General features: G+C 32.9%; 4 protein-coding genes across 8 annotated transcripts in view; 1 reads left to right on the top strand and 3 right to left on the bottom strand.

Annotated features, from left to right (window-relative positions):
- Positions 1 to 4,230, bottom strand: part of LOC116345286 (titin-like) — an 8,366-nt gene extending 4,136 nt beyond the window's left edge. The window contains exons 1-7 of the mRNA XM_031774565.1: positions 3,925 to 4,230; positions 3,607 to 3,769; positions 3,497 to 3,534; positions 3,369 to 3,427; positions 2,644 to 3,227; positions 2,167 to 2,568; positions 1 to 2,091 (exon numbers count right to left, since the gene is read on the bottom strand). The exon at positions 1 to 2,091 is cut by the window's left edge and continues 2,853 nt beyond it. Of these exons, the coding sequence (XP_031630425.1) occupies positions 1 to 2,091; positions 2,167 to 2,568; positions 2,644 to 3,227; positions 3,369 to 3,427; positions 3,497 to 3,534; positions 3,607 to 3,769; positions 3,925 to 4,107 (3,520 nt within the window). The 5' untranslated portion in view covers positions 4,108 to 4,230. The remainder of the gene's footprint in view (positions 2,092 to 2,166; positions 2,569 to 2,643; positions 3,228 to 3,368; positions 3,428 to 3,496; positions 3,535 to 3,606; positions 3,770 to 3,924) is intronic.
- Positions 4,231 to 4,623: 393 nt separating this feature from the next.
- Positions 4,624 to 5,754, bottom strand: LOC116345208 (ATP-dependent Clp protease proteolytic subunit, mitochondrial). The gene is made up of 5 exons (XM_031774441.1): positions 5,619 to 5,754; positions 5,350 to 5,550; positions 5,153 to 5,268; positions 4,975 to 5,092; positions 4,624 to 4,902 (listed from the first exon to the last, which is right to left on the bottom strand). Exons 1-5 carry the CDS (start codon positions 5,649 to 5,651, stop codon positions 4,696 to 4,698), a joined length of 675 nt encoding a protein of 224 aa, XP_031630301.1. The 5' UTR covers positions 5,652 to 5,754; the 3' UTR covers positions 4,624 to 4,695.
- Positions 5,755 to 6,115: 361 nt separating this feature from the next.
- LOC116337667 (protein GVQW3-like) lies at positions 6,116 to 6,628 on the top strand. The gene has a single exon (XM_031762426.1). It carries the CDS (start codon positions 6,116 to 6,118, stop codon positions 6,626 to 6,628), a length of 513 nt encoding a protein of 170 aa, XP_031618286.1.
- A 5,459-nt stretch (positions 6,629 to 12,087) lies between these two features.
- On the bottom strand, positions 12,088 to 24,448 carry LOC116337355 (RNA-binding protein squid). Of its 5 annotated transcripts, none has more exons than XM_031761836.1 (8): positions 24,017 to 24,448; positions 19,054 to 19,094; positions 18,689 to 18,963; positions 18,349 to 18,577; positions 18,202 to 18,255; positions 17,954 to 18,043; positions 13,137 to 13,205; positions 12,088 to 12,244 (listed from the first exon to the last, which is right to left on the bottom strand). In XM_031761836.1, exons 1-8 carry the CDS (start codon positions 24,217 to 24,219, stop codon positions 12,174 to 12,176), a joined length of 1,032 nt encoding a protein of 343 aa, XP_031617696.1. In that variant the 5' UTR covers positions 24,220 to 24,448; the 3' UTR covers positions 12,088 to 12,173. The 5 variants fall into 5 exon arrangements, with proteins under 5 accessions (XP_031617696.1, XP_031617675.1, XP_031617686.1 ...); XM_031761815.1 differs by having other exon boundaries at positions 18,172 to 18,255; positions 24,017 to 24,446; XM_031761826.1 differs by having other exon boundaries at positions 13,143 to 13,205; positions 18,172 to 18,255; positions 24,017 to 24,446.
- Positions 24,449 to 24,549: the final 101 nt, after the last annotated feature.

Here is a 24,549-nt window from a genome sequence, read left to right as displayed (position 1 = left end):
CTGGTGTTTGTGTAACACTGACACTCATGTTCAATTTTCGTGGTGTTTGTTTTGGAGTCATGGCTTCAACATCGATATTTTGTTGTTGACGTCTTGATGACCGAGTTATGGTTGAACTAGATTTCACGTCCATTTCAATTTTGGCTGGTGTTGCAAAAACAGCGGACACTTCTTCGGTGGCTTTGATCTCACTTTGTTCTTCTGACGATTCAGAATTGGATGAAGACAATTCGTGTTGCTTTTCTTCTACAGCAAATGTACTGCAATCGGCCAATTCAGAAGATTTTTCCTCACTTTGTTCAGGAACATTGAACTTTCGCTGTGTTCGTTTTGGTGTAACAGATGCAAGTTCGGAAACTTGTTGTGAACGTTTTTTGTAACGTGGAATGGTAAAAGCACGACTTTCATCTGGCTTCACAATCGACTTTGGTGTAGATAATGAGTCGGCATCACAAATACTTTGAACGTCATTGTTACCAACATTCTCAATTTCTCCCGTTGGTGTTGATACAGCTAAAACAGCTTCATCAGAGGACTGTGTTGCCTCTGTGTTGATGTCCATTTGAATTTTATTCAAAACCAATTCGTTTTGTTCATCGGAAGATGTTATGACTAAAACATCCTCGGAGATGTTATCACTGGCTTGCACGACTTCAGGTTCGCCTGGTGTTTGTGTAACACTGACACTCATGTTCAATTTTCGTGGTGTATGTTTTGGAGTCATGGCTTCAACATCGATAATTTGTTGTTGACGTCTTGATGACCGAGTTATGGTTGAACTAGTTTTGGCAATTATTTCAACTTTAGCTGGCGTTGCAAAAACGGCGGACACTTCTTCAGTGGCTTTGATCTCAATTTGTTCTTCTGGCGATTCATAATTGGATGAAGACAATTCTGTTTGCTTTTCTTCTACAGCAAATGTACTGCAATCGGCCACTTCAGAAGATTGCTCTTCACTTTGTTCAGGAATAACCTTTTCTGCTTGCTCAGGAACATTGAACTTTCGTGGTGTTCGTTTTGGTGTGACAGAGGCAAGTTTAGAAACTTGTTGCGAACGTTTTGTGTACCGCGGAATGGTAAAAGCACGACTTTTATCTGGTTTCACAATCGACTTTGGTGTAGATAATGAGTCAGTCTCGTTCATGTTTTGTGAAAATTCTGTCTTCTCACCTTGATTGTCAACATCTGTCACAACCTCTTCAGTTGGCAATGAAATAGATTCAATATCATGTGATTGAACCAATTCGCAAATTGCCTGAATTTTAACGGGTGTTGAACTAACATTACTGGTGTCTTGGTGTTGTGCTTCGTTGGTTTCAAGCAGTTCATTTTCTTCCTGGGAATTATCGCATTCCATTGCTTCAAATTCATCAATCGTTGCCTCTTGTTCACTGCTTGGGCTCTCGTCCATTTCGCCCGAACCAATCGTTGTTGATAGTTCATTACTTGAAATGTCAATGGGTCGATTTGATTTCAATGGTTTTTGAATTATTTCAATTTCTGCCATTGATACTTCTTCTGTTAGTTTCACCGATGTACTTTTCGTTTGGCTTGATTCCGACGATACATTGCTCGTTGTGTTCGTAGCTGAAGCGGTGATATTTCCCGAGTCATTTGATTCACTCATCGAATCCGATGAAAAGAATTCCAACTTGTCCATTGTGTCATCTTGTTGAAGACTCAAATCACTATTGAACGCCATCAAATTCAATTCTTGTGTTGTGTCTGTGCTAAGACAATCGCTAATGTTTGAGCTTGTGGCAACTGGAACCATATCTATGTGATCTTCTTGAACATTTGTGTCAGTGGCCGATTCAATTGTTTCCGAATTGGTTTTTGTCTCTGAACACTGTTCAATGACTGTGTTTTGCTCCACCGTGACATTTTGTTCATTTTCGTTTTGAATAACGTTCTCTTCAACAAACTCTTGAAGTGTATTTGTCAAATCAGGCGATTCGCTAATTTGTGTGTGCAGTTTTGCTTCTGTCTCACTTTCATTCATGTCGGCAAATAAACTTTGTGAAAATATTGTTTCCGATTGATTGAAAGTATTAGCTTGTTCGACTTCCGGCACCTCACTTTCATCCAAGTCTAAGGACAAAAAATATATTTTTTTTTTATTCGAAATTCCACACCCAACAAAATCTGCATACTGAGATTACTTACCATACTGTTTAGTCGGAGTCTTGGAAGCTTCAGCTCCGTTCAAAACTGTAGTGTTCTCGGTCGTTGATTCAACCAGCGAACCATTGTGTTGTTCATTGTTGCCAGTATTTGCAACCGATTCATCTTCTCGTGACTGACTCGTTTCGGTGTTTGGTATAACGGTTTCCATCATAACGTTCTCTTGTTCAAATGAATAATCACTTTTCTCGACATTGCTGTAAGATGCATTCGATGTTTCACTGTCCTGTGAATACACCTCTTGTGTTTCAGGAACAAAAATGTCGTTGTCAATATCATTCGAAGATAACTGTTCCATCGACGTATCTTGCTCCGAAATTTTCTTTGTTTTGATCTCACTTTGAATGTGCAGCGTTCCGTTGTTGGCTTCGTTGGTACAGTCACCTAAGTGAAACATAAATCAAATTAAATATGATCGCCTTGTGAAGAAACTTAACTTATCTCTAAACAAAAAATTACCTTCTTTCTCTGCATCCAAATCGGATGATGTAGCATGAAGGCTTATGATTTCAGCAATGTTTGTATTGCTGGCATCGAATTCAAATATATCCTCCGGCAATTCGAGTGGCGGACATGAAATGGATCGTTCAAACAGGTCTTCGTCATCGTATCCAACACTTTTGTTGTGCATTTCTTGTGGACCAGCCTCTTGTGATCCTTCACTGCTCAATGTTATCACCGAGCAATTACTCGGCTGTGACTTAACCATACTGATATTATATTCGGTCGATTTTTTCGATGGCGTTTCAAACTCCAATAAATCATGTGACAAATTCGCGTCCGTTTTGGTCACTGTTGTATTTTCAACTGATGTCGACACATTCGGTTCATTCTGTGTTTCGTCAAGGTTTATTAGTTCCTGTGTCACATCAATCAACTGTGTGATGACTGTCGTTGACGCTTGATCAGTCGACTTAGGCATGAACACAGAATCGTTTAACTCTGTTGCAATAACGGAACAACCGGTGCTCTCGTTACCAACATCTGTAGATAGTACACTTTTTTCACTTGCCTCTTCAATAGCCGTCGAATACAAGTTAATTCTATGAACAAACCATCAAACAAAAACACATATTTTAATACAATTGAGCATTTTGAAACGTTTCAAAATATAACAGTACCGCGTTGTCAACAACGAATGAACAAATTGAATTGATAAAAGAAGAATATAAAATTTTACTTACGGATGAGCTGTGAGTCGTCCCTTTGGTCGTTGCTTTGGCATTCGCGACAATTTCATATTCTGAAAAATGTGAACAAAAAAAAATCATTATTATTTTCATTCATATCAAAATGTCATCGAAAATTCTACCTTTTTAGCTGGATCCGACCATGATGCAAAATCAGCTTCTATAAATCAATAAACAATTTTGATATAGAATATAAAAAAATGCTTTAGAATTAAATATAAACACTACAAACCATTCAAATCACCACCAATATTTTCTTTAGCTTGCTTAAAAATCCATCGAAATTCGACACCGTCGCATATTTTGATGATGCTATTGTTGAAAAGTGGACGCACAGATGTGATTGGTTTGTCGTTGACAAAAATCTCATTCGTTGATTTGTTTGCAATAGAAACCTATAAAAGGAACGTATCAAAAACATGCACGAACATGTTTTGAGCGCGAAAACACAATACACAATTACAATATATAGTTGATACGTAAAAAATGTATTTCCAAATCTTTTCATTTTTTTTGCACAAACTCATTGGATTTTTTCGCTTTCACTTACCCGACCATATTCGTCTGTTGAAATTTCACAGGACACTTCTTTTGTCGGATCGATGTCTTTGATGTGATGATCAGAAAGTATTGATGTACCAAAAATCATTTTTGTTTTATTCGATTGAATAATTTCGCCATTCGATCCATCTCGATTTAATCGAATTAATCTACCGTTTGATAATGGAAACATTGTTTCCAAACAATTGTTGTGTTTCGTTTGTTGCGCAAATTAATTGTTTATATAAGTCCTTTTGTCTTACACTTCACACAATACATAAGTATACTCTGCGTTAGCGTTTTTCAGTTACTGACTCCGCGTCAAAATTTGGATTTTCAAATGAACATCGGTTGAATAGACAGCTGCATGACATGCAGCGCCCTCATATCGAGATGTACTAAAATATGATTGGTAGATTTAGAAAACTTCAGACGGTTTCATACCATTTTTTTGCTTTGTTTCAAATTATTTGAGTTTGTTTCATTTTTAATAAATTCTTTTTTTTTGTTATGCGAATTTGAACAAAAATGAAAGAATATACGCAGATTTTATAAATAAAACGAGTTTGCGAGATGTACTAAAAGTGTTTATTTTACATTGACGTTATTTTTTTTTTTTTTTCAGAAAAAGTCATGATACGAACAATTTCACCCGTAACCCTATTAACAAAATTATTTCTGTTACCAAAAAGACATCAATAACAAGAAATATTCTTTGAACATTTGAATTTTATTCATATTTATCTAAAAATACATAATAATGTGAATTGTGACCGATATTCTAATTATTTTCGGTTGGTGGATGTGTCAAAACACTATCAATGAGTCCCAATTCTTTTGCTTCCTCGGGTGTTAGGAATTTATCACGTTCCATATAATTGTACAGTTCATCGTATGGCCGTTTTGTGTGTTTCGAGTAAATTTCCGTGAGTGCTTTTTTCATTCGAATGATCTCCTCGGCTTGAATTTGAATATCAGTCGCTTGACCCTAAAATGACACACAAATATTTAGTATTTTTGTAATAAAATCGGTTTCGGTGAATCAAAATGTTTAACTTACTTGAGCACCGCCAGACGGTTGATGAATCATGATCCGTGAATTTGGTAACGAATGACGCATACCAGCTTCGCCGGCTGCAAGTAACAATGATCCCATGGAAGCTGCTTGTCCAACACACCTAAAAAAAATTCAATGTGACAAAGTTCTTTCTTCTTCGTTCGAATTTGTTTTTATTTACCATGTTGCGATCGGTGGTTTCACGTACTGCATGGTATCATAAATGGCCATGCCAGCAGTAACACTGCCACCAGGCGAATTGATATACATATGAATTGGTTTTGAACTGCTTTCCGACTATTTCGTATACAAAGAAAAAAATAGAGACAAAAACATATCAAGTAACGTTCGACCACAATGAGGATTTTGCTTTTTCACCTGCAAAAATAATAATTGTGCCACAATCAATGAACTAATGCTATCATTGATGCCACCCATTAAGCAAATGATACGTTCTTTGAGCAAACGTGAGAAAATATCGTATGAACGTTCCCCTCGACCCGTTTGTTCGATCACAATTGGCACCAAACCAAACATATTCCTACATGTTGTATGAAATTGTCTGTTTATGCCTAAATTCTGTTGAGAAAATATGTTAAAATAAATGACGAGTAATAAGAATTGTGCAAATTTCAATAAAAAATTACCATAAACTTTTTACACAGCAATGCCGATTTCATAATTGGAAAGTTAATTGCACTAAAGGAAGTTCAAGACACTATTTTTCTTTTGATATTCAGTCGGTGTCTCTTTGACACGGTTTGACAGCTCAAAGTTATGGTGTATTTGTATTCAACATATTGTCACATAGACTTTTATTTTCACCATTTCAATGATGAACAACAAAATAATCAATTCAGTTATTTTGAAAATTTCGTTATCTAGAAAAAATGATGATTTTGAATAGAATTCCTTAAGTTTTCCTTTTTAAATATAAAACTTGTGGAAATTGTCAATACACCTTCCATTCCAAAAGTTCCGGAACATTTAAAAAATAATAGATATCAGTGGCGCCTACTACTGGATATGCGTTAAAAAGAGGGAGTTCTCATTGACATTGTGTGAAAGTTTCGCGAAGATCGGATGTAAACATGTCAAGATATTGTCGTCATATTTCTTAGTATCTTTTGCTCTCGGTGACAAAATGGATTTCAAACAAAGAGCTGCAATTGAGTCTTGTGTTAAACTCGGTAAAACTTTTACCAAAACGCACCAAATGCTCCAACAAGCATATGGTCGTGATTGTCTATCCCGCTCGCGAGTTCACGAGTGGTTTAAACGATTTAAATCGGGTAGAGAAACGCTAAATGATGACAAAAGATCAGGTCGCCCAAAAAGTGGAATATCCGCAAAAAACATTAAAAAAGTGCGCGAATTCATCAAGAATAATGAGAAATGTTCAGTGAAATTAATTGAAATGGAATTGGGGATTCCCGCAACTACTGTTTTTCGCATTTTGACTGAAGAATTGGGACTTCGTAAAGTGAATTCACGATTTTTGCCACACAAACTCACCGATGATCAAAAAATGGATCTAATTGAACATTGCAAAGACATCATTGAAAGTGCTCCACATGAATGGAGACGACCAGATGAAGGCCATCCCACGAAAAGTCATTTGGAGAAGTCAAAAGTGAAGAGTCACAAAAACACGTAGTTACGTTGCACCACTCGCCGTATTCATCCTGATCTCGCACCCTGTTTCCACAACTCCATTTAAAGATGAAAGGAAAGAGAAATTTATCAATTGAACACATACAAAAAGCTGTCACCGACATCTTAATGAAGGTTCCTACAAAGGCCATTTCCGAATCATTTGACAAATTGATTGAACGTGCAAATAAGTGTATCGAAGCGAATGGAGAGTATATTGATTAATAAAAAGAATTTATCTCAAAATGTACACTTGGTGTTTTTATTTATAAAAAGTTCCGGAACTTTTGGAATGGAGGGTGTAATGCGGCTTTTCTTTATTCACACTTATTCGAAATTCTAAATTCATGTAAACAAATTCGGTATTTGTACTCGGGTGAGGAGTTGTGCGTTAAAAACTATCAAGAGGCTCGAAGTAAGGCAGAGTATGCCATAGCCAATTATGATTCTTTCAAGCAGCACTTTAAACAGAAATTGCTGAAACCGGAATCCTTAAATTTTATAAGTGTTGAATATGATTTAAAAAATCTCGTTCACATTATGAACAAGAGTCAAACCGATGTCGATCTTCTGAGAGAAGCACTGAAAGTACTGATTTACAAACAAAGCACGTACCATGAGAATGTGTTATTTTTTAAATATCCAAGATACAGCGATTGACGTAAGCAACATCGTTTATTGCAGTAAAATCGGAACTATAACACAATTCCATATTTTCATATAGTTTTTTGAAGATGAAGTTCGGGGTCCACTTTTCTGTTGTCTTCTAACATTTTTTTATATGATAAGCAAAATGATAAAGCTGGTGCCTGACCATGTTGAAATACGATATTAAAAGTGACGACATTCAACTTGCAAACAATATTCAGAAATGAAAGCCTTATTCAACATACAACAACATACGTCAAATGGAGTATGAATTTTGTGCTACTACTATATCAGCATTTTAACGGATTCGAATGGAATATATGTTCATATTTGATTGCAACGATATTCATTTGTTCTAAATATCGTAAACAACATGGAATATAATTCAACAAATGACTACAAATTCAGGCACGATGTATAAATTCATTTGTATGGCATATGCACCAAAACAAAGGCGCAACGTATGTTGTATGCACATTTACTTCTTACGACAAACACATGTACATTCGCACAATATCAGTTAGTGTAGTGATGAACCAGTGCTTGCTGAACATTTCATTAACACAAAGATTTGTATGACAGGGTATACCGGCGACAAACAATAGATATACATCTGAAGGAAAAAATGGCGGCAAACGTATCCGATACGCATACATGTATTCGTTTGTGAGCTATGTCATTACCTCTTTTCTGTTTCGTATCTTCTCGTTCTACATGTGTTTTATTGTCTGCGAAATAAATTTTTGATTTGGCTCCTTTTTTGAAATTTTCATTATTACAAATTTAGTGCACAAAATTATGGCATTCATTTGGAAATGTTCATTTTACTATTGTGGACAAAAAATACCGGTAATTTATTATTAAAATTTCGCGCGGAAAAGTAATCATGAAAACCTTCCGAGTTCCGACTATAGGTTGGTAGCACTGTCTTTGACATCTTTTGTTTGCACCGATAAATTTTCATTTGGCGATTTTCATAATGACAGAACATTTGGAACAAAGATATTGCATTAAATTTTGTATGCGGAATGAAATTTCTGCTGCAGAAACGTTAAGGATGTTGGAGAAGGCCTTCGGTGAACAGGCCATGTCACAAAATAGGGTGTATAAGTGGTACAAACAGTTCAAAGAAGGCAGAGAACGTGTTGAAGACGAACATCGGCCGGGAAGACCATCAACATCAACTGATGAGAAACACGTCAAGCAAATCAAAGATCTTGTGCTCAAAAATCCTCGATTAACGTCTAGAGACCTTGTCGATATTGTTGGCATTTCAAAAGGATCAATTCAAACAATTTTGAAAGACCATTTAGGCCTCAGACGTTGTGCTACTCGATTAGTTCCAAAATCATTGAATTTCTTTGAAAAAGAGAGACGTGTTAATGTGTGCCAAGAAATGATTTCTGACTATCAATCGGCCATGAAATGCATCATTACGGGGGATGAGACTTGGATCTATGCCTATGACCACGACACAGCAGTGTTGTTAACAGTTTTCTTCGATTATCGTGGCGTAGTGCACTATGAATTTCTTCCAACCGGCCAAACTGTTAACAAGGAGTATAATTTGGATGTAATGCGTCGTTTGCGTAATGCTATTCACCAAAAGCGGCCGGATTTATGGTTAGACAACTCTTGGTTTTTGCATCACTATAATGCATCGGATCACACTGCATTGGTTATTCGAGATCATTTCGCCAAAAATTCAACTAATATCGTTCCACAGCCACCGTATTCGCCTGATTTAGCACCGTGTGACTTCTGGCTATTCTCTCGGCTCAAAAGACCGTTTCGTGGACACCGTTTCGAGACGATAGAAGAGATTAAACAAAAAGTTCTGCATGCATTGAACGCTATACCAGAAAGTGACTTCACACACTGTTTCGAAGACTGGAAAAAACGTTGGTGTATGTGCATTGCAGCCGGGGGGGATTACTTTGAAGGCGACCAAATCGATTTTGAAGAATAAATAAAGAGTTTTCATTTTATTAATAAATTACCGGTATTTTTTGTCCACAATAGTACAAAACTTTTTTTCTGTTTTCATTAGATTTTCTCATTGATTAAAAAAAGAAACACTCGATTTTGGGTGCCCATGATACCGAACGCCCAGTAAAATTGGTTTTATTGCAGTTTCATGAAAAACATATCATTTCAAGATGAAATTGAAGAATATACATTCTATGACATAATATTTACAATTTTTTTTTTCGATGTTGTACTTCGTTCAGTTATCCGCGTCTTCAGCTGGTGGGAGGATTTGTTTAAACTTTTTCTTATTCTCTTCTTTTAGGTGAAGAAAAGAATAACTACAATAATAAAATAGAGATGAATTGTTCCAGCTATACTTACCACAATTTTTGGTATATCAGAATATACTAACCACAATCCGATAATGCAATTAAAATAATATATAATGATGCAAAATGTTCATCGTTGGTTCAGGTTAATTGCGTTCATACACAAGAAATTAATAGCGAGAGTTAATGTGCCTTAACTGATTTGTTCCATGTCTCCAAGGCGTACGATAGATGATCTTGTTAGAATACACAAGATCATTTGTCGTACGCTTAAGATATATGGAATAACACTATTAACATACAATTATTGAATTTGGCACTATCAAAAAGGACTCATATTGAATTCAAACCAATTTACAACAAGCGTCAAAATTAATGCAGTTTAGAAGATGTGATCATGAAGTCATCACATCTTCTAAACTGCAATTTTTTTTGCCATTGTTGAAAAGTAAATCACATAAAATAATTGTTGATTTATGTTGACAAAACATGTCCTTTTATTACTTTTCCGCACACCTAGTGTAGGGAAGGTATTGTATTAGGCCAAAAAATTAAAGTCATCCCAAAACATGTTTTCTATGCATATTTAATGTAGAAAACACGATTGGAGATGATTTTGGGACATATTAATGTGCGTCGCTGTGTGTGATGTGTCCTGTGTCCTGTGGCGTGTTGCCAAAATTTGTTAACTCGATAAATCTTTTTCCAGAAACTCAAAATCTGACTTTACGGGATGATTGGGCGTTACGAGGAATAGATCTGGTCAAATTTTCAACGACATTGATTGATCGATGTAAAACTTAGACTGTGAAGAGGCACTTATGAGAAAAATGCCTTAAAATGATATTCTTTCAATTTGAACGCTGAAAGACTGTGTAGTGGGAGTTTTTTGGCACGAGAAACCCGAATCTGATGTTAGTTTTAAGATGCAATCAATTTTTCACAGACTTTTCATACAAAAATCGAAAAAAAAAAATTCATTTTTGTATGAAAGACTTGCCTTTGTGGTACTGTAATGATGTGAAACTTTGAACAGGCAATTTTTTGGATTGAAATTTCTTTAGACTTAGTATGATTATTCATTTTGATAAGAAAATAATATTCACAAGTTTTCACGGTAATTTAAGTTACTGCAACCATACATAGACCATCATTTCTGTTTATTCCCAAAATTTCGGTTCCATGCGGAAAAGTCAGCTTGCGTACGTAAGCCTCTTTATTTTATATTGGCAGCGATCTAATGAAAAAGTAGAAGAATTAAATATATTTTGAACAATTGAGTTTGTCAATAATAAAAGTTCTATTTACATTCAGTGCTTCATCTGGCATATTTGGCAAATCAAACATTCGCATTACAGTTGGTGGACAGTTAAAAAATTTTGTTGCATCTGGATGGGGACTATTATGTATGAAATGTAAAAAGTTTTTGAGCAAGGAAAAGCATTCCTTGCATTGTTTTGTGTCTCCTATATGAATCCATAGTTTTAGTCTAGATTTTCGAAATTACCCTCCTTGGGACGCGACCATCAGATCTGAGCTATGCTCCGACTGCAAAGAGTTACAAATAAAAATCGTTTAGCATTGTTTTGACGTAAATGTGTGTTTGAATTGAAAATTTGCTACCATTTAATTGTAATTTCAATTTTTATTGTGTGAAATAAATACAGTGAAATGGAATGATGTGTGGAGGACGACAATAATAACAGATTTTTTATATGTTCAGATTTTAAATATTCTTAAAAAAAGTGTAAATCGCACACGATTTAAAGTTTTCTTTTTCTCTCTCTCCCCCTCATAAAATTGGAAGTCAATGTAACGTTTTGAAAAAAAGACCAAAGAAATAGAATGAAACAGACAGAAGAGAAATAAAACCAGAATGGGATCGAATTGATTTGTGGATGTGATTATTTCCATTTAAAACGATGGCCGATAATTTTCTAAAAAAAAGGAACACTATGAGCAATATCATTGTTATTCAATTTCAATTTATATATATAAATAAAACATCTTATTTTTATTTGTTATCAGCTGAATGATTTCTTATTTTCTTGTTGTTTTTTTTGTTTGTTGTTGTAGTTTGTAATACAAAACTTAGAGATATAAAATAATATGTTTATTCTTCATTAACAAAACGAAAAAAGAGAAGAGTTTTTTCTAATGGAAATTTTTTTTTTGTTGAATGTATAACTTAAAATCTAGAATCTATATCAGAGCGAGAAAAAAAGATGTAATGAGTAGAAAAAAAATCTAGGTGAAAAAAATGTAGTTTTTTCTCTCTTTTGTTTAAACTTCTATTGTTATTTTTATTTCGTATTTTGTCATATTGAAAATTGAATTTAGTTTCGCGTTTTGTTCGCACTAAACATTTAGTTAAGATTCAATTAATGTTATCTCTTTCTGTTTCACTCCTTTTCTTTTTTACCTTTGATTCATTTGTATCCCTATGAACAAACTTTTTGTATGCAATGTATTTATTTTCATTTTGTTTTTGTTTGTTTATTATCGTTATTATTAATGTTTCTTTTTGTAATATTTTCATTTAATGCTTGTGTGTGTGTGTGTGTGTGTGTGTACTTCTGTTATGCTAATTTAAAATTTTGTTTAGTATGGTTGATGTCGTGGCTGTCGGCCACCGCCGCCTCTCTGTTGTTTGCCTCCCTGGTAGTTTCCACCTATTTGATAAGAAACAAAGAAAAAAATAAAATAAAATAAACCATCAGAATCGCAACAATTCAATCGAAAGAGAAATATTGTGAGTGAATAGTTAACAATCAAAGTTATACTAAGAATATGGAAAGAGTCGAGCATCTTTTCTACAGTTTATCCCGAACAAGGAATATTTTTTGTTTACCTAGTCTATCTTTTCGTTTAGTTTCACATTTTCGTATGAAATTGTTTTTGTTTTAATTCGGTTAACAGTATAAAGCCAAACATGGAATTTTGTTCTAATCATAATGTTTCGGATGTCATTTATCGGTCATGTTTACTAAATTCAATCATGCACTGGCAATATTCTATAATAGTAAATTATTAAACTATTTGATGCGTATCTAATTGCAATACATTTGTTATTTCAATCAAAAGAAAACTATTGTGCCATTCTAAATTCAGTGGCCAGAATAAAATGATATATATGTTTATGATTTTGTTTTGATTTATTTTAGAATTGAAATTGCCAATATGGATAGCATTTGTATTGTTTTTGTTCATAAAGTTGATTACGTTTTATATATGCATCGAAAGAGAATTTTGAGAGTAATTTTTTTTTGGTTTGATTTTCAAATATATGTGCTGAAGCTAGTTTTGTTTGTTTGAACTCTATGACGGGATAGGAAATGATTTTACAAAAAGCGCATACAATATATGTTGATATAAATAAATTAGTGCTTTTATGTGAAAAGTAACAAGAGACAACACGAGTAGAAATTGACTGATATTGAATAATAGACGTGGGTGTGACAGTGCCCACAATTTGATTATACATGTATCTCAATTAGCGAAGACGAAATCAGTCAATCGTCCACTCAATTCAAATGAAGAATGAATGGAAACTGCAATGTGTACCTTTACCCATTCCACGTCCTTGTCGGCTGCCGCCATAGTTTGTGTAGTCAGCACCTCCATATCCATAGTCTTGAATACAGAATATTTGATTTGTTTATAGTCGATTGCTTTTTTCTTTCTTTCTATCGGTTTTTTTTTTGTAGCGTCATAAGATTTTTTTCAGTCTTAAATTATTCTACTAAATGATATTGGTTTTTTTCTCTACCGATTTTCTTAGTAAATTTCATTCGATTTGTTTGCCCTGAGCATTTTCCACGGGAATGAATAAGAAAAAAAGTGAAGAAATTTTGTATGTTTTGGCTTTAGAAGCAAATTAATATGGTGGTTCATCAATTTGCTTTGATAAAAAAACAGAAATTTTCTTTTCCTGAAAAATGACTGATCAACATCGTATTCGATAGACGCATGCTGATGGATGAATTCAGGATTTGATTTTTGTAGAAAATACTCAACAGCGAACCCGCGTGCTAGCAATTCATTATTGGTCAATTTTACAATGCAGTATTTTTATGTGTGGGGACAATTTCAATGTTTAAATGATGAAAACTCTATAACACGACCTTATGCAATATACAATTTTTTTGAACAACACAAATGCTGATGGATGAATTCAAATGAAAATACTAATATGTAGAAGACAATCAAACAGATTTCAATGCGAAATGTTCGGTCTAAAGATGCCCCTGATTAGGTTTCTTTACCTAAATATTTTCTAAGAAAAAAATTGTTCGTTTTTTTTTAAATTGTAAGTTTTGGCTTGGGCAAATCAATATGTAGTTCGTCGATTTGCTTTGATGAAAAACCCAATTTTCTTTTCCTGAAAAATGACTGATCAACATCGTATCCGATAGACGCATGCTGATGGATGAATTCAGGGCCAACAATTTTTTTTGCATAGAAAATACTCAACAAAGAATATAACCTGCGTGATAAAATCCATAGACTTTTCACAGAATACTCTCTCGATACCACAATGGAAGATTTTTAAATACATACTGAATACCAATAAGGTGGGTTTTTACGTCGAAAATAATGAACATTAACCGTGATTCTATTGCAAACATCCACATGGTTACAGATTTAAATCTTGTTAAAAATGCAACCATCGCGCTACTGAGTATTTTCCACGAACAAAAAAGAAATTCTTTCATTTCGACTGTAAGTTTTTGCTTGAGCAAATCAATATTTAATTCATTGATGTGCTTTGATAAAAAAACTTGAAATTACTTTTCCTGAAAAATGACTGACCAATACAGTACTAAACAAACTGCATTGATGGATGAATTCAGGGATATTCTTTATATCGTAGAAAATAGACAATAGTGAGAAGATGCAAATAAAATCCATACTCGCGATCAGTGGTCACACACACGAGGAAAATAACAAACGAACAAATAAAAAGAACCAACGCGCGCTCACCTAGGCTAGAAAGGAGGAAAAAAAATAAGGAAAAATAAAAATAAATATATGAGAAACACATTGCTTTTTATTTAGAATTCTTTTTTTTTTGTTTACAAAATATGTTCATTTCGTTCTTTTGCTTCTTTTGTTGTTTGTAATCAGTTTTCTTTTCATTTGCCATGTTTCACAATGTATTTCCATATATCTATTATTTTACCTTATTTTTTCAATTAAATGCATCGACCGATTTACCGAATGAGTGAGTGTATGTGTGTATGTGTGTTTGTTACGTTATAAACGATCGTGCAAAATCGATCATCAAAAAAAGACGATATTTAAAATGGTAAGTTTAGGTAGGCGCTTGTTCTTAATTTCATTCTTTATTACAAAATAGTTTTTCTCCCGTATTTTTTCTTTTTTTGGTAAATTTCAATTAGATTTTGTATGTAAATTTAATTTAATTTAAAGTTGAACTATTTAATTCGTTGCATTCAAGCAGTTATCATCGTGAACAACAATTTAAAAAAAACAACAAAAATGAAAATTATGTAAATTAAAAGTTAAAACGCAATGCAATCGCGCATCGCCAAACTAATGAAAAAAAAACAAAGGGATGTTTTGATGTTCAAACAATTAATCCTTTGCTGTTATTGATATCAAACAAAAATCGTTCATAGAAGAAAAAAACAACTCGTAAAAAGAAGATTTTGGTGTCGATTGTGATTAATAATGGCTTACACGTGATGTGTCGTTGCATTTAAAGGAAATAATTCGGTATCACAAACCAAATTTTTTGCAAAAATGACAAAAAAAAATTATTACATTTTTTTTCAACAAATAAAACGAAAAAAAAAAACCCAAAATAATGACAATTGAAGAAATAAACATTGGAAACATGCAGAATCTCTCGCTCTCTCTCTCTCTTTTGTTTTATTTTCACTACAATTATTTGTAGTTGTGTGAAATGTCAAAAGAAAAAAACGTCTTCTTTTCTTTCGCTATTACTGCTGTGTTTGTTTATATGTATATAAATGTGTGTGTATGTGTGTTTCAAAAGAAAACTTGACTCCTTATTGGAAAAAATTACTTATTCATGTATATAAATAAATATTTTCTTCTGTTTTTTTTTTTGTTGTCTTAAATGATAAACGTAATTTGTGTTTTGTTTATATTGTGGTTGTTGTTGCTGCTACGAGTAGTTAATTATTTGTTGTGGTTTTTTTTTTGTTTTGTTTACAAAGAAAGAAAAAAGTTATTTTAACATTTTGATTTTGATGTATATTGTTTTGTTGAGTTGGTGTTGGTTCTATTGCATCCGATTATTGATTGCTGCATCTCATTACTGATCTCATTTGTGATCAATTTTTCCTATACTATTTTATGTTTAAGAGCCTATTTATTCTGATTTGTGCTAGGTATTTTCTTAACCTCCTTCTAAAGTATCCTCATCATATTATTTAACATTTAATTTATATATGGACTGAAAATTTTGTATTTGTGCGAGCATTTGCGCATACCATTCATTTCATAATTTTGTTTTCATGTTTTTTTATTTGAAATTTCATTTCTGCATGCATTGCTGTTTTTTTAAAGACCGAAATACCAAAAATGAAATCCGCTATAATGCAGATAGGATGTTTTTTGTTTTTTTTTTTTTTATTTCTATATAACTCAAACGTACGTAGTATTGATTCGGTTATGGCTCTTCTTTTCTATTCGCATTTTATATGGGCAACTTAGTGTAATGGCTGTGTGTAAATTGTTGCTGAAAAGCGCTTCTTCAATTAGTTTCAATTGATTTGGATGCAAGATATATTACTAAAAGGAAGAATTCATGTATTGCCGCGCGCATCGATCGAATGAGCTCGTTTTTGGATAATATGTTAACCGAATAAGGAAAATAAGTGCATTTTGTATACCAGATTATGCGCATTTTGTGTGTGTGTGTATGTGCATCTTGTGAACGATTTTCAAAACAGACAGCACACACACACACACGCACAATCGCTGGCTTAATGAATATACATACAAAAATACATTCTTATGGTATATAATTAGTCAAGGGGTGGGATTGGGCCACTGATTAGTTAAGCCATTTTCAAAAGGCACCGCTATATCATACCGTGTTACACTTATTGACTAAAAAAAATTGTACGATAACTCTATATGGCATAGCGATATTACACACGATAAAAATGATGAGTTAACATTCATTTTCGACTCAATATTCTTTTGATATACTCTCGACTCATTTGATTCTGCTCTTATTTATATAGATCTTGTCTCTTTTATATTCTCAATTCTCTCTATGCCATTTGCTTATAATCGTGTTCTATATTCCGATTGAAGATTTTTTAAGTGAGCATTTGTTTTCATGGTATTCGAAAAACGTTTCCAATTTTTTGGGGATATTCGTTTAATTTGAATGAATCGTTTGTAATTGGATTGGAAAAATAAGGAAAGAAAGAAAAAAATTCATCGAATCGGAGCCCAATGAATTGAAAGTAATTTAAATTCGGTAATCAATCGGAATGATAAATGCTTGAATAACAAAGTAACTAAAAAGCGTTTTTAGTCAAAACACTTTGATCGAAAAAAAAAAAATTGTGATTGACATTTCGTTTGCGACATTGATGATGATTCGCATTTTGTTCATGGAGCTTTTTTTCATCATTTCTTTTTTTCTTCGTCGTCGCCGTCGTCGTTCTCTTTCACTAGATATATAGTTGCTCTTTTATATTAAATGCATTTACTATCTAATGTATTGCAAAATAAAAATCAGCGAGCTCATTTATCATTTCATACTATATAGTAATTAGTACGTAAACTTTAAAAAATATCCTTTCAAAATCCCTTCATTTTCATTTTTCATACATTCACTTATTTCCATCTACGTTTCCTTTTGTTTTTGATTAGTGTTATAATATTTGGTAACAGTCTTTAAAATGAGGTATATTTCAATGCGAATATATTCTATGAGTTGTCCGAGTTTTTTTGTGTGTGTGTATTCTTTTTGTTTTAAATGAAAATTCTGTTTCGGTTACTGCAATACAAGGAGGACTAAGTTTTTGTTTGAGTTGGAACGGCAGCACAATTAATCGAACATGTACGGTTTATTATTTTATTTTTATTTTTTTAAAGAAAATGGAAAAGCCTTTTTATGTATGTTATTTGTGATTCTCAAGACAACATAAAATATATTCACTCGTCAACCAAGCACAATTTATTCGTCTCTCCGTCGCCTCACAACTTTACTAACATTTATTTATTTTATTTTTATTTTATACTTTTTTTAGATTTTTTTTATAAATATTTTTGTTTTTTTCTTTTAATTCTCGCATTGCTTTTACGGTTACTCAAACGTATAGTTTAGTGGTTGTTCTGATGATAGTTATTGCTCTTATAATAAGGCTTACCATAGTTCCCCGAGTAGTAATCTTGGTAACCCGCGCCATAGCTGCCGGCTCCGTAGCCACCGCTGTAATAATCGGCGTAGCCAGCATAACCTATATTGAATAACCAATCAAAGTAACAATATATTAATAAATGAGCCTTTGATACTGTTTTTTGTGTGTGTGTGTGTGTGTGTGTGTGTTTTTTTTTTCTTTTCAACAAAACAATTTAGATAACGAACCATCATAGTTTGGTCCATAGTATGAGCTACCTTGACCACCATATCCGTAACTTTGATTCCATCCTTTTGGACCACCGAATCCACCTAAAAATACAAATATATCAAATATTTTATGTCATATTATGTTGGGTCATTTTTTAAATGACATCAGAAAAATTCCAAGCACTTTGAACTTACCGCGAACTTGTCGGCCACGTGGACCGCCACGTGAGCCACCAACACCGAATTGTCCCGGCACGTTGTCTGGTTTGGGTGTAGCTTTTTTCACATCGACTTCTTTGCCAGAGATCGTCTGTTTCGGTGTCTTCAACAATTCGTTTACGACTTGTTCGGAATCAAAAGTAATGAAGCAGAATGCTTTGCGTTGATTCTTTTGTTTGTCGAATGGCATTTCGACTTCAACAATCTAAGCAGCAAAGATATTTGGGCGTTTTTTTAAATTTAAATTATTCTACTATCTATTTCAAGCGAGAGTTTTGATGGTTTTTTTTCTTCTTCAAATGTCTTTAAAACTTACATTGCCAAATTGTCCGAAGAATGTTTTGATTTCTTCGTCACTAATTTCGGATGTTAGACCACCAACAAAAATTTTGCCATGACGAGCCTTTGCTTTTTTGGGATCAACCTTTTTGTTGTTAATCACATGCTCGGCAACGGCCGTCACTTTTTCAATCGCCTCAGGCGATGTGTACACAATGAATGCAAAGCCGCGTGAACGACCTGTTTGTGGATCTGTCTTAACGTTGATACTTTCGATTTCACCGTATTGGCCAAAATGTTCGCGCAATTCCTCTGTAAAAAAAAAAAAAAAACACAAAAAAAAATCGTTAGTATTGTCCATGCATAGAAAGAGAAAAGTTGAAAAAAATGTTAAATGCTTACTTTCTGTTGTCTCCCAGCTCAAACCACCAACGAAAAGTTTTCTGCAAATTAGAAAAATACGGTCATTATAAATGCATACATAAGATTGTTCTTTCGTTTTTTTTTTTTCGTTGAAAACTTAAACCAATAGACTAATACAATTATTATTATTATTATTTTGGCAAAAAACGAGAAAAATGTATTGTTTCGAAATTTATCAGAATACATTTCAAAACGAAAAAAAAAATATAAATTACTATTCAATGTTTAAAATTTTGATGACTTCAAATGCAAAGATGTAAGAAAAATTTTATCGAACAAGTTTACAAAAAATTTAAAAATTCAATATGCTTCAAGAAAAATGATCAATTATCGAAAAAGGGGGAAAAAGGAACAATCAAATATTTTTTTCGTTTGCTTCGTAACTGGCGAATCGATCGGTAGCCTTCACATTTCGTTCAGTGTATTTTAAATGCTCAAATGTATATGGACTCTGAAAAAAATTGTGTCTCTACTTTAAAAACTTGTAAACAAGAATTACCAAATCCGTGTACAAAACGTTACGTTTTTAAATACAAATTGGAAAAAAAATCGATCTTGCAAACAAGTATACAGCGAATAAGTTAAGGAACAATCAAAAGTGACCTCTCAAATTAACGATAAATCAGATCACCAAATTCCGATAGCAAAAACAGTTTAATTCTCCATTTTTTTTTGTTATTTCAAACAATTTACATTTATTATTACAATTTAAAATATTTTTTTTTTAAATTTCATCGTTAAATTTAATATATGCAAAAAATACTCAAGATTTGGCTTTTGTATCGAACAAATCAATTGCAAAGTTTGAACCGTTGAAATTATTATTGATATATCACGCTTTAAACAATATCCAAAAAAATTACATAGCTACATCGTCTCGCAATTTTTTTCTTTAAACGTTCAGCTCAACACGATTTTGGAAGAAGCAATACCATAACGATCCACCGTACATCAATTCGATTATATTTTGAATATTTGTGTATTTTTTTGATTTGTTTTTTTAGATTGATTTTTTTTTATATTTTTATCAAAATATACCATCTGTTGCTTGCGTCTCGCTCAATGTTCAACGATTTTTGCCATTGTTTATTGCGACGGCACCTTGGGGCCAGATAATTGTGTCTGAACGCGCGTGCTTCGGTATCGCAGAACGGCGCACACACACACAAACACACACACGTGTTTCGCTTTCGGTTTCGGTTTCGATAAATTGGCAACAGTGTTCACTGTTCAGGTGAACGACTGTGTTTTTGTGTTTGTGTGTGTCTGTGAAGGGGGTTTTTTGGCGGTTTTTCGGTTTGGTTTTGTATTGGGTTGCGCGCGTATTTGTGTGTTTTGTGTGTGAGTGAGATTTCGTCGGACACGATACTTAACGCTGATTTTGGTGATAAATGCGCTTCATTTCATGCCTGGTGTGATGCCTTCAGTATGGTTTGCGTATCTGCCTGTATCCAGAAGAATTCAATCACAACAACCTGCCGGAGAGGAACAAGATTAGTTCACTCTAATCTCAACAGGAACCTAATGTAACGTTTTCTAGATTAATGTAATTTGATTTTTTTTCGTTCTTAATTTTCTTTTTTTTTTTTGTAAAATGCCCTGGTTCATTACAAAAATCATATCAACGAAAATAACAAACCCATGTTCAACTGTTAAATGTGTCGATTCGTTTCGGTATATTGTTTTTTTTTTATTCTCGATCATTTAGATTTTAATTTGTTTGATTAAGTTCGTGTTTATCATTTCATCCAGCGTTGAAAAAATTTACGTACTTTTGTGTATATGGTCTTTTTCTTTTTATTTCTGTCTATCGAGTTTTGTGTGTACTGATTTTGTTTTTATTTTTCGTTTAATAGTTTATTACTCGGAATCGGAGTTATGTTGCACTTGGATATTTGTGGATTACGTATCAAAATGGATGATTTTCTTTTACTTCGAATTATTTAACTTATTTGATTGACGAGCAAAAAAAAAACTGTTTCAACACGTGAATATCAATAATTTGAGTGACAAATATCATCAACGATCTAAAATCAAGAAAAAATTAATATTCATTTTTTAAAAGAAATACAAAAACAAAAAAGAAGATATCGAAGGATATTACGATGTTGTTTATAACTGCAAATAAAGTCTTCTGTTTTACGTTAGAATTTTTCAAATCTTTATATCGGCTCTCTGGAATCACACTTCATTTGATATCGCATCAAATTCAATATACAAATAGTAACACTAAAACGAACGATTTTTTTTTTCTTCAAATTTTATGCAATTCTACGAAATTCATGTGTATAAAAAACAATGAACAACATTTTGTAGATAGCGTCAAATGTGATTTTCCGATCTCTTTGTTTCAAGGTGTACCGAACAATTGAGTTGTATCGATAAATTTTACAAAGAAAAAAAAAACGAAATAAATAAGAAAGTCCAGTTTAATATACTTAACATGTGCCGTATGTAGAACCAAATGGTCACAAACATATCAAAAATCATTTCGGACTGAAAATGTGATGTGTTTTTTTGTCGTTCAAAGCGATACAAAACTATGTTCAAATGACTAAATTTAAATTCACAGAAGTTTGCCTTAAAAATAGCTAAATTTATGTAAGATTAAAATTAATTAGTGCAAACAGTTGTTGGTTCGAATCACCTGAAATTCAAATGCTTAAAATGTTTGGCGCCAAACGAATTGATTTGTTTTATAAAAATTTTTAATATTTTTTTTTTGTGTGTGAATCAACAAATCATCTTAAAAACTAAAATGTTCGCGAAAAAAAAATTGTGTACGTCGACAATGCAGCACAATAATTACATCAAATGGGGCACAAACAAGCACAAAAAAAATAAGAATAAACACAGAGATCGATAGAGAGTAAATTTTAAAAATCGATTCAACGTGAGATTCAAATTCAAAATCAATATACAAACGAAGGAACGCAAAAAAACGGGATAGCATCGGACGAAAAAATCGAAGGACACAAGGAATGGTATTTGCTTTGTCTTAAGGTTGTAAATAAGGATTTTGGATTTAAGCAAAACATAGAGGTGAAAATTCCATCTTCGAATGCACGATGAAATTGGGAAAGTTGCGTGCGTATCACATCGTATGACTAATTCGCATAAAACTAGTCACCGAAAGGTTATCGGTTGCAAAATCTAAATCAAAATGGATCTCATGATTAAATAAAAGGAGCACATTAGTGCGACGTAAATTTGAAACAAGATAGAGAATGAAATGAGAATAAGAAGTGAGCCGGTAGCAGAAATTTGCACGCGCGATTGAAAAATACACAACATGGCTACCTTTGTATGCTGAATTTGCAGTTAGCATATATATATATATATACTCGTACATATACACATACACATTTGAATAATAGATTGTTGACCGTTGTAGTAGTGTGCATAGATGACATCACCGTATGCTTACACTTTTTTTTCAGGTAGAGAAAGAGAGAGAGAGAAAGAGAGACATCGACACCACATTGAAATAAAATAAAAGAGGAAATCATCACAAGCATGTATTGGTGAACTAATCTACGGAGACAAAAGGCAGAAAGAGATAGAAGGAACCGACAGATTTATTGCCATATGTGCCGGTAAACATGGACGATACCAGAAATATTTTCTCTTATTTTAACTCACGAATAAATTAAAAACGACTTTTGACAAAACAATTTTGAATCTACAAAGAGAAATAGACTAATTAGCAATGAAAAAAAAGAGAATTTGAAGCAAATGCAAATTTATGGTAGGAAAAAGCAAATAGAACGAAAAACAAAAGAACACACCAAATAAAATCCAAATAATGCGAGAGGCCGAAGTTCAGAGAAAAGTCCACAAATATATTTCGCATTTTCTATTTCCATTTGCACATCGCATTACCTCTCACACCAATGGAAATTTCCACACAAAATTTGTCCATATTTCATTCTATTGCGATGCTATTTTCTCTCCTCGTTTCAATGTACGAAAATGAACGTGTAATTGAACGTATTTTGTTAAAAAAAATCAATGTATATGTAGATTATATATATTGAATGTAAATGAAACTGTCAAAAACAACAAGCCAAACATTTCAAGCATTTTTTGTTTCGTCGGCGAAATTGCGATTTGGTATAAATGCCGCTTCCATACAAAAAATTTACAGCGGATTTGAAATAAACAGAAACAGTTTTAAGGAAAAAAAAACAGTAAAATCGTATAAATGTTTGTTGTTTTGAGTTGTGTCGGTACAATATTATATTATATATACTATGTGTTGTAACGAATCCACAAACTCGACGCCATTTTGGCTCAGTAACATTTTCGTTTCAGTTCTAAAGCACTTGATTGCCGCTATACTCTATGTGCATATATACATATATATAGCACACACATACATGATAGCTGCATGCGCGTAAAAGAGATGGATAAAGTTATTACCGAACAAAAATCTACGATTTCAATTTTCGACCGTCATGGAACAGCAAATGTACATTGAATTTTTTGTTTTTTATGCACGTAAAAAAATTATTAAAAAAAATTCAATTTTTCCGAAATCGGTTAACAAAATCGATAAAAGAAATCAATGAACTAGGTATTTTACTGAAAAACTATGCAGAAAATTTATTCCTAGCTGTGGATGATATTCGATTTCTTTTGGATCGAATAGAAAAACACCAGATTTAACTGAATGAATCGTACAGACGACGCCATTACGCTGTGGGTTTTTTTCTCTCTCTATATTATATATCTTTATCTGTATTTCTCAATGACAATTAAAACTAATAAAATCTCTCTTTTCTTTTAAATTTCTCACACAAAATTTTTAATTTCTTGCAAACTACGTTAATTCTAATCTAAAGAAAAAAAAATTTTGATTTTTTTTTTCGTTGCTATTTTGCGGAAATTGCAATTCTTGTTCCCATCGGTGTAAAAAATGAATGGAAAAAAGTCAACTAACCTGTCGTCATCGCGTCCTGATGCAGCTTCGCCGCCTTGTTGCCCTTGTTCATTTTCATTTAGCTGGGCCCCATCGTTCCCATTTTCATTTCCATTTTCTGTGCCATTATCTGTTCCATTTTCACCGGCTTCATCACCATTAAAGTGTTGATCGTCTTTCACATCTTGTGAAAAATCTTCTTGCAAGTCTTGATTGTTTGCCATTTTTAATTTTTGCGTTTGCGTTTGCTTTTAACTAAATATGTATTTAACCACAAAAACTAAAGTTTTAACTAATTCTTGTCTATGAAGTGTTGTTTAACAAAATTCTTTTGTTAGTTAATTGATTTATTTTTCCACAAAAAAAACTTTTGGTACAGTTTATTTATATATATTCTTTTCTTTTAATATATATATGTATTTTTTTTTTTTGAAGTGTTTCTTACACACGCACAGACGACGAATGAATGAGTGAATGATAATAGGCACACGAAATAGACGCTACACAATTCACCTCTGGTAAAACTAAAAGATGACGCGATAGTTAGTTACTGC

The sequence above is a fragment of the Contarinia nasturtii genome, unplaced genomic scaffold (genome assembly GCF_009176525.2).
Source record: "Contarinia nasturtii isolate CC-2019 unplaced genomic scaffold, AAFC_CNas_1.1 Cnas_scaffold_78, whole genome shotgun sequence".
NCBI lineage: Eukaryota > Metazoa > Arthropoda > Insecta > Diptera > Cecidomyiidae > Contarinia > Contarinia nasturtii.
This window is presented reverse-complemented; position numbering and strand designations above follow the sequence as displayed.

What these genes read in the sequence shown, in the direction of transcription:
- LOC116337355 (XM_031761815.1), bottom strand. Translation starts at nt 24,219, where the DNA reads ATGGCAAACAATCAAGACTTGCAAGAAGATTTTTCACAAGATGTGAAA. An exon ending in GAGCTGGGAGACAACAGAAA is followed by an intron (nt 18,964 to 19,053) that starts GTAAGCATTTAA and finishes TTTTTTTTACAG; the next exon opens with AGGAATTGCGCGAACATTTT. An exon ending in AGGACGTGGAATGGGTAAAG is followed by an intron (nt 12,245 to 13,136) that starts GTACACATTGCA and finishes CTTATCAAATAG; the next exon opens with GTGGAAACTACCAGGGAGGC.
- LOC116337667 (XM_031762426.1), top strand. Translation starts at nt 6,116, where the DNA reads ATGGATTTCAAACAAAGAGCTGCAATTGAGTCTTGTGTTAAACTCGGT.
- LOC116345208 (XM_031774441.1), bottom strand. Translation starts at nt 5,651, where the DNA reads ATGAAATCGGCATTGCTGTGTAAAAAGTTTATG. An exon ending in TGCTGTGTAAAAAGTTTATG is followed by an intron (nt 5,551 to 5,618) that starts GTAATTTTTTAT and finishes TTTTCTCAACAG; the next exon opens with AATTTAGGCATAAACAGACA. An exon ending in AACCGTCTGGCGGTGCTCAA is followed by an intron (nt 4,903 to 4,974) that starts GTAAGTTAAACA and finishes GTGTCATTTTAG; the next exon opens with GGTCAAGCGACTGATATTCA.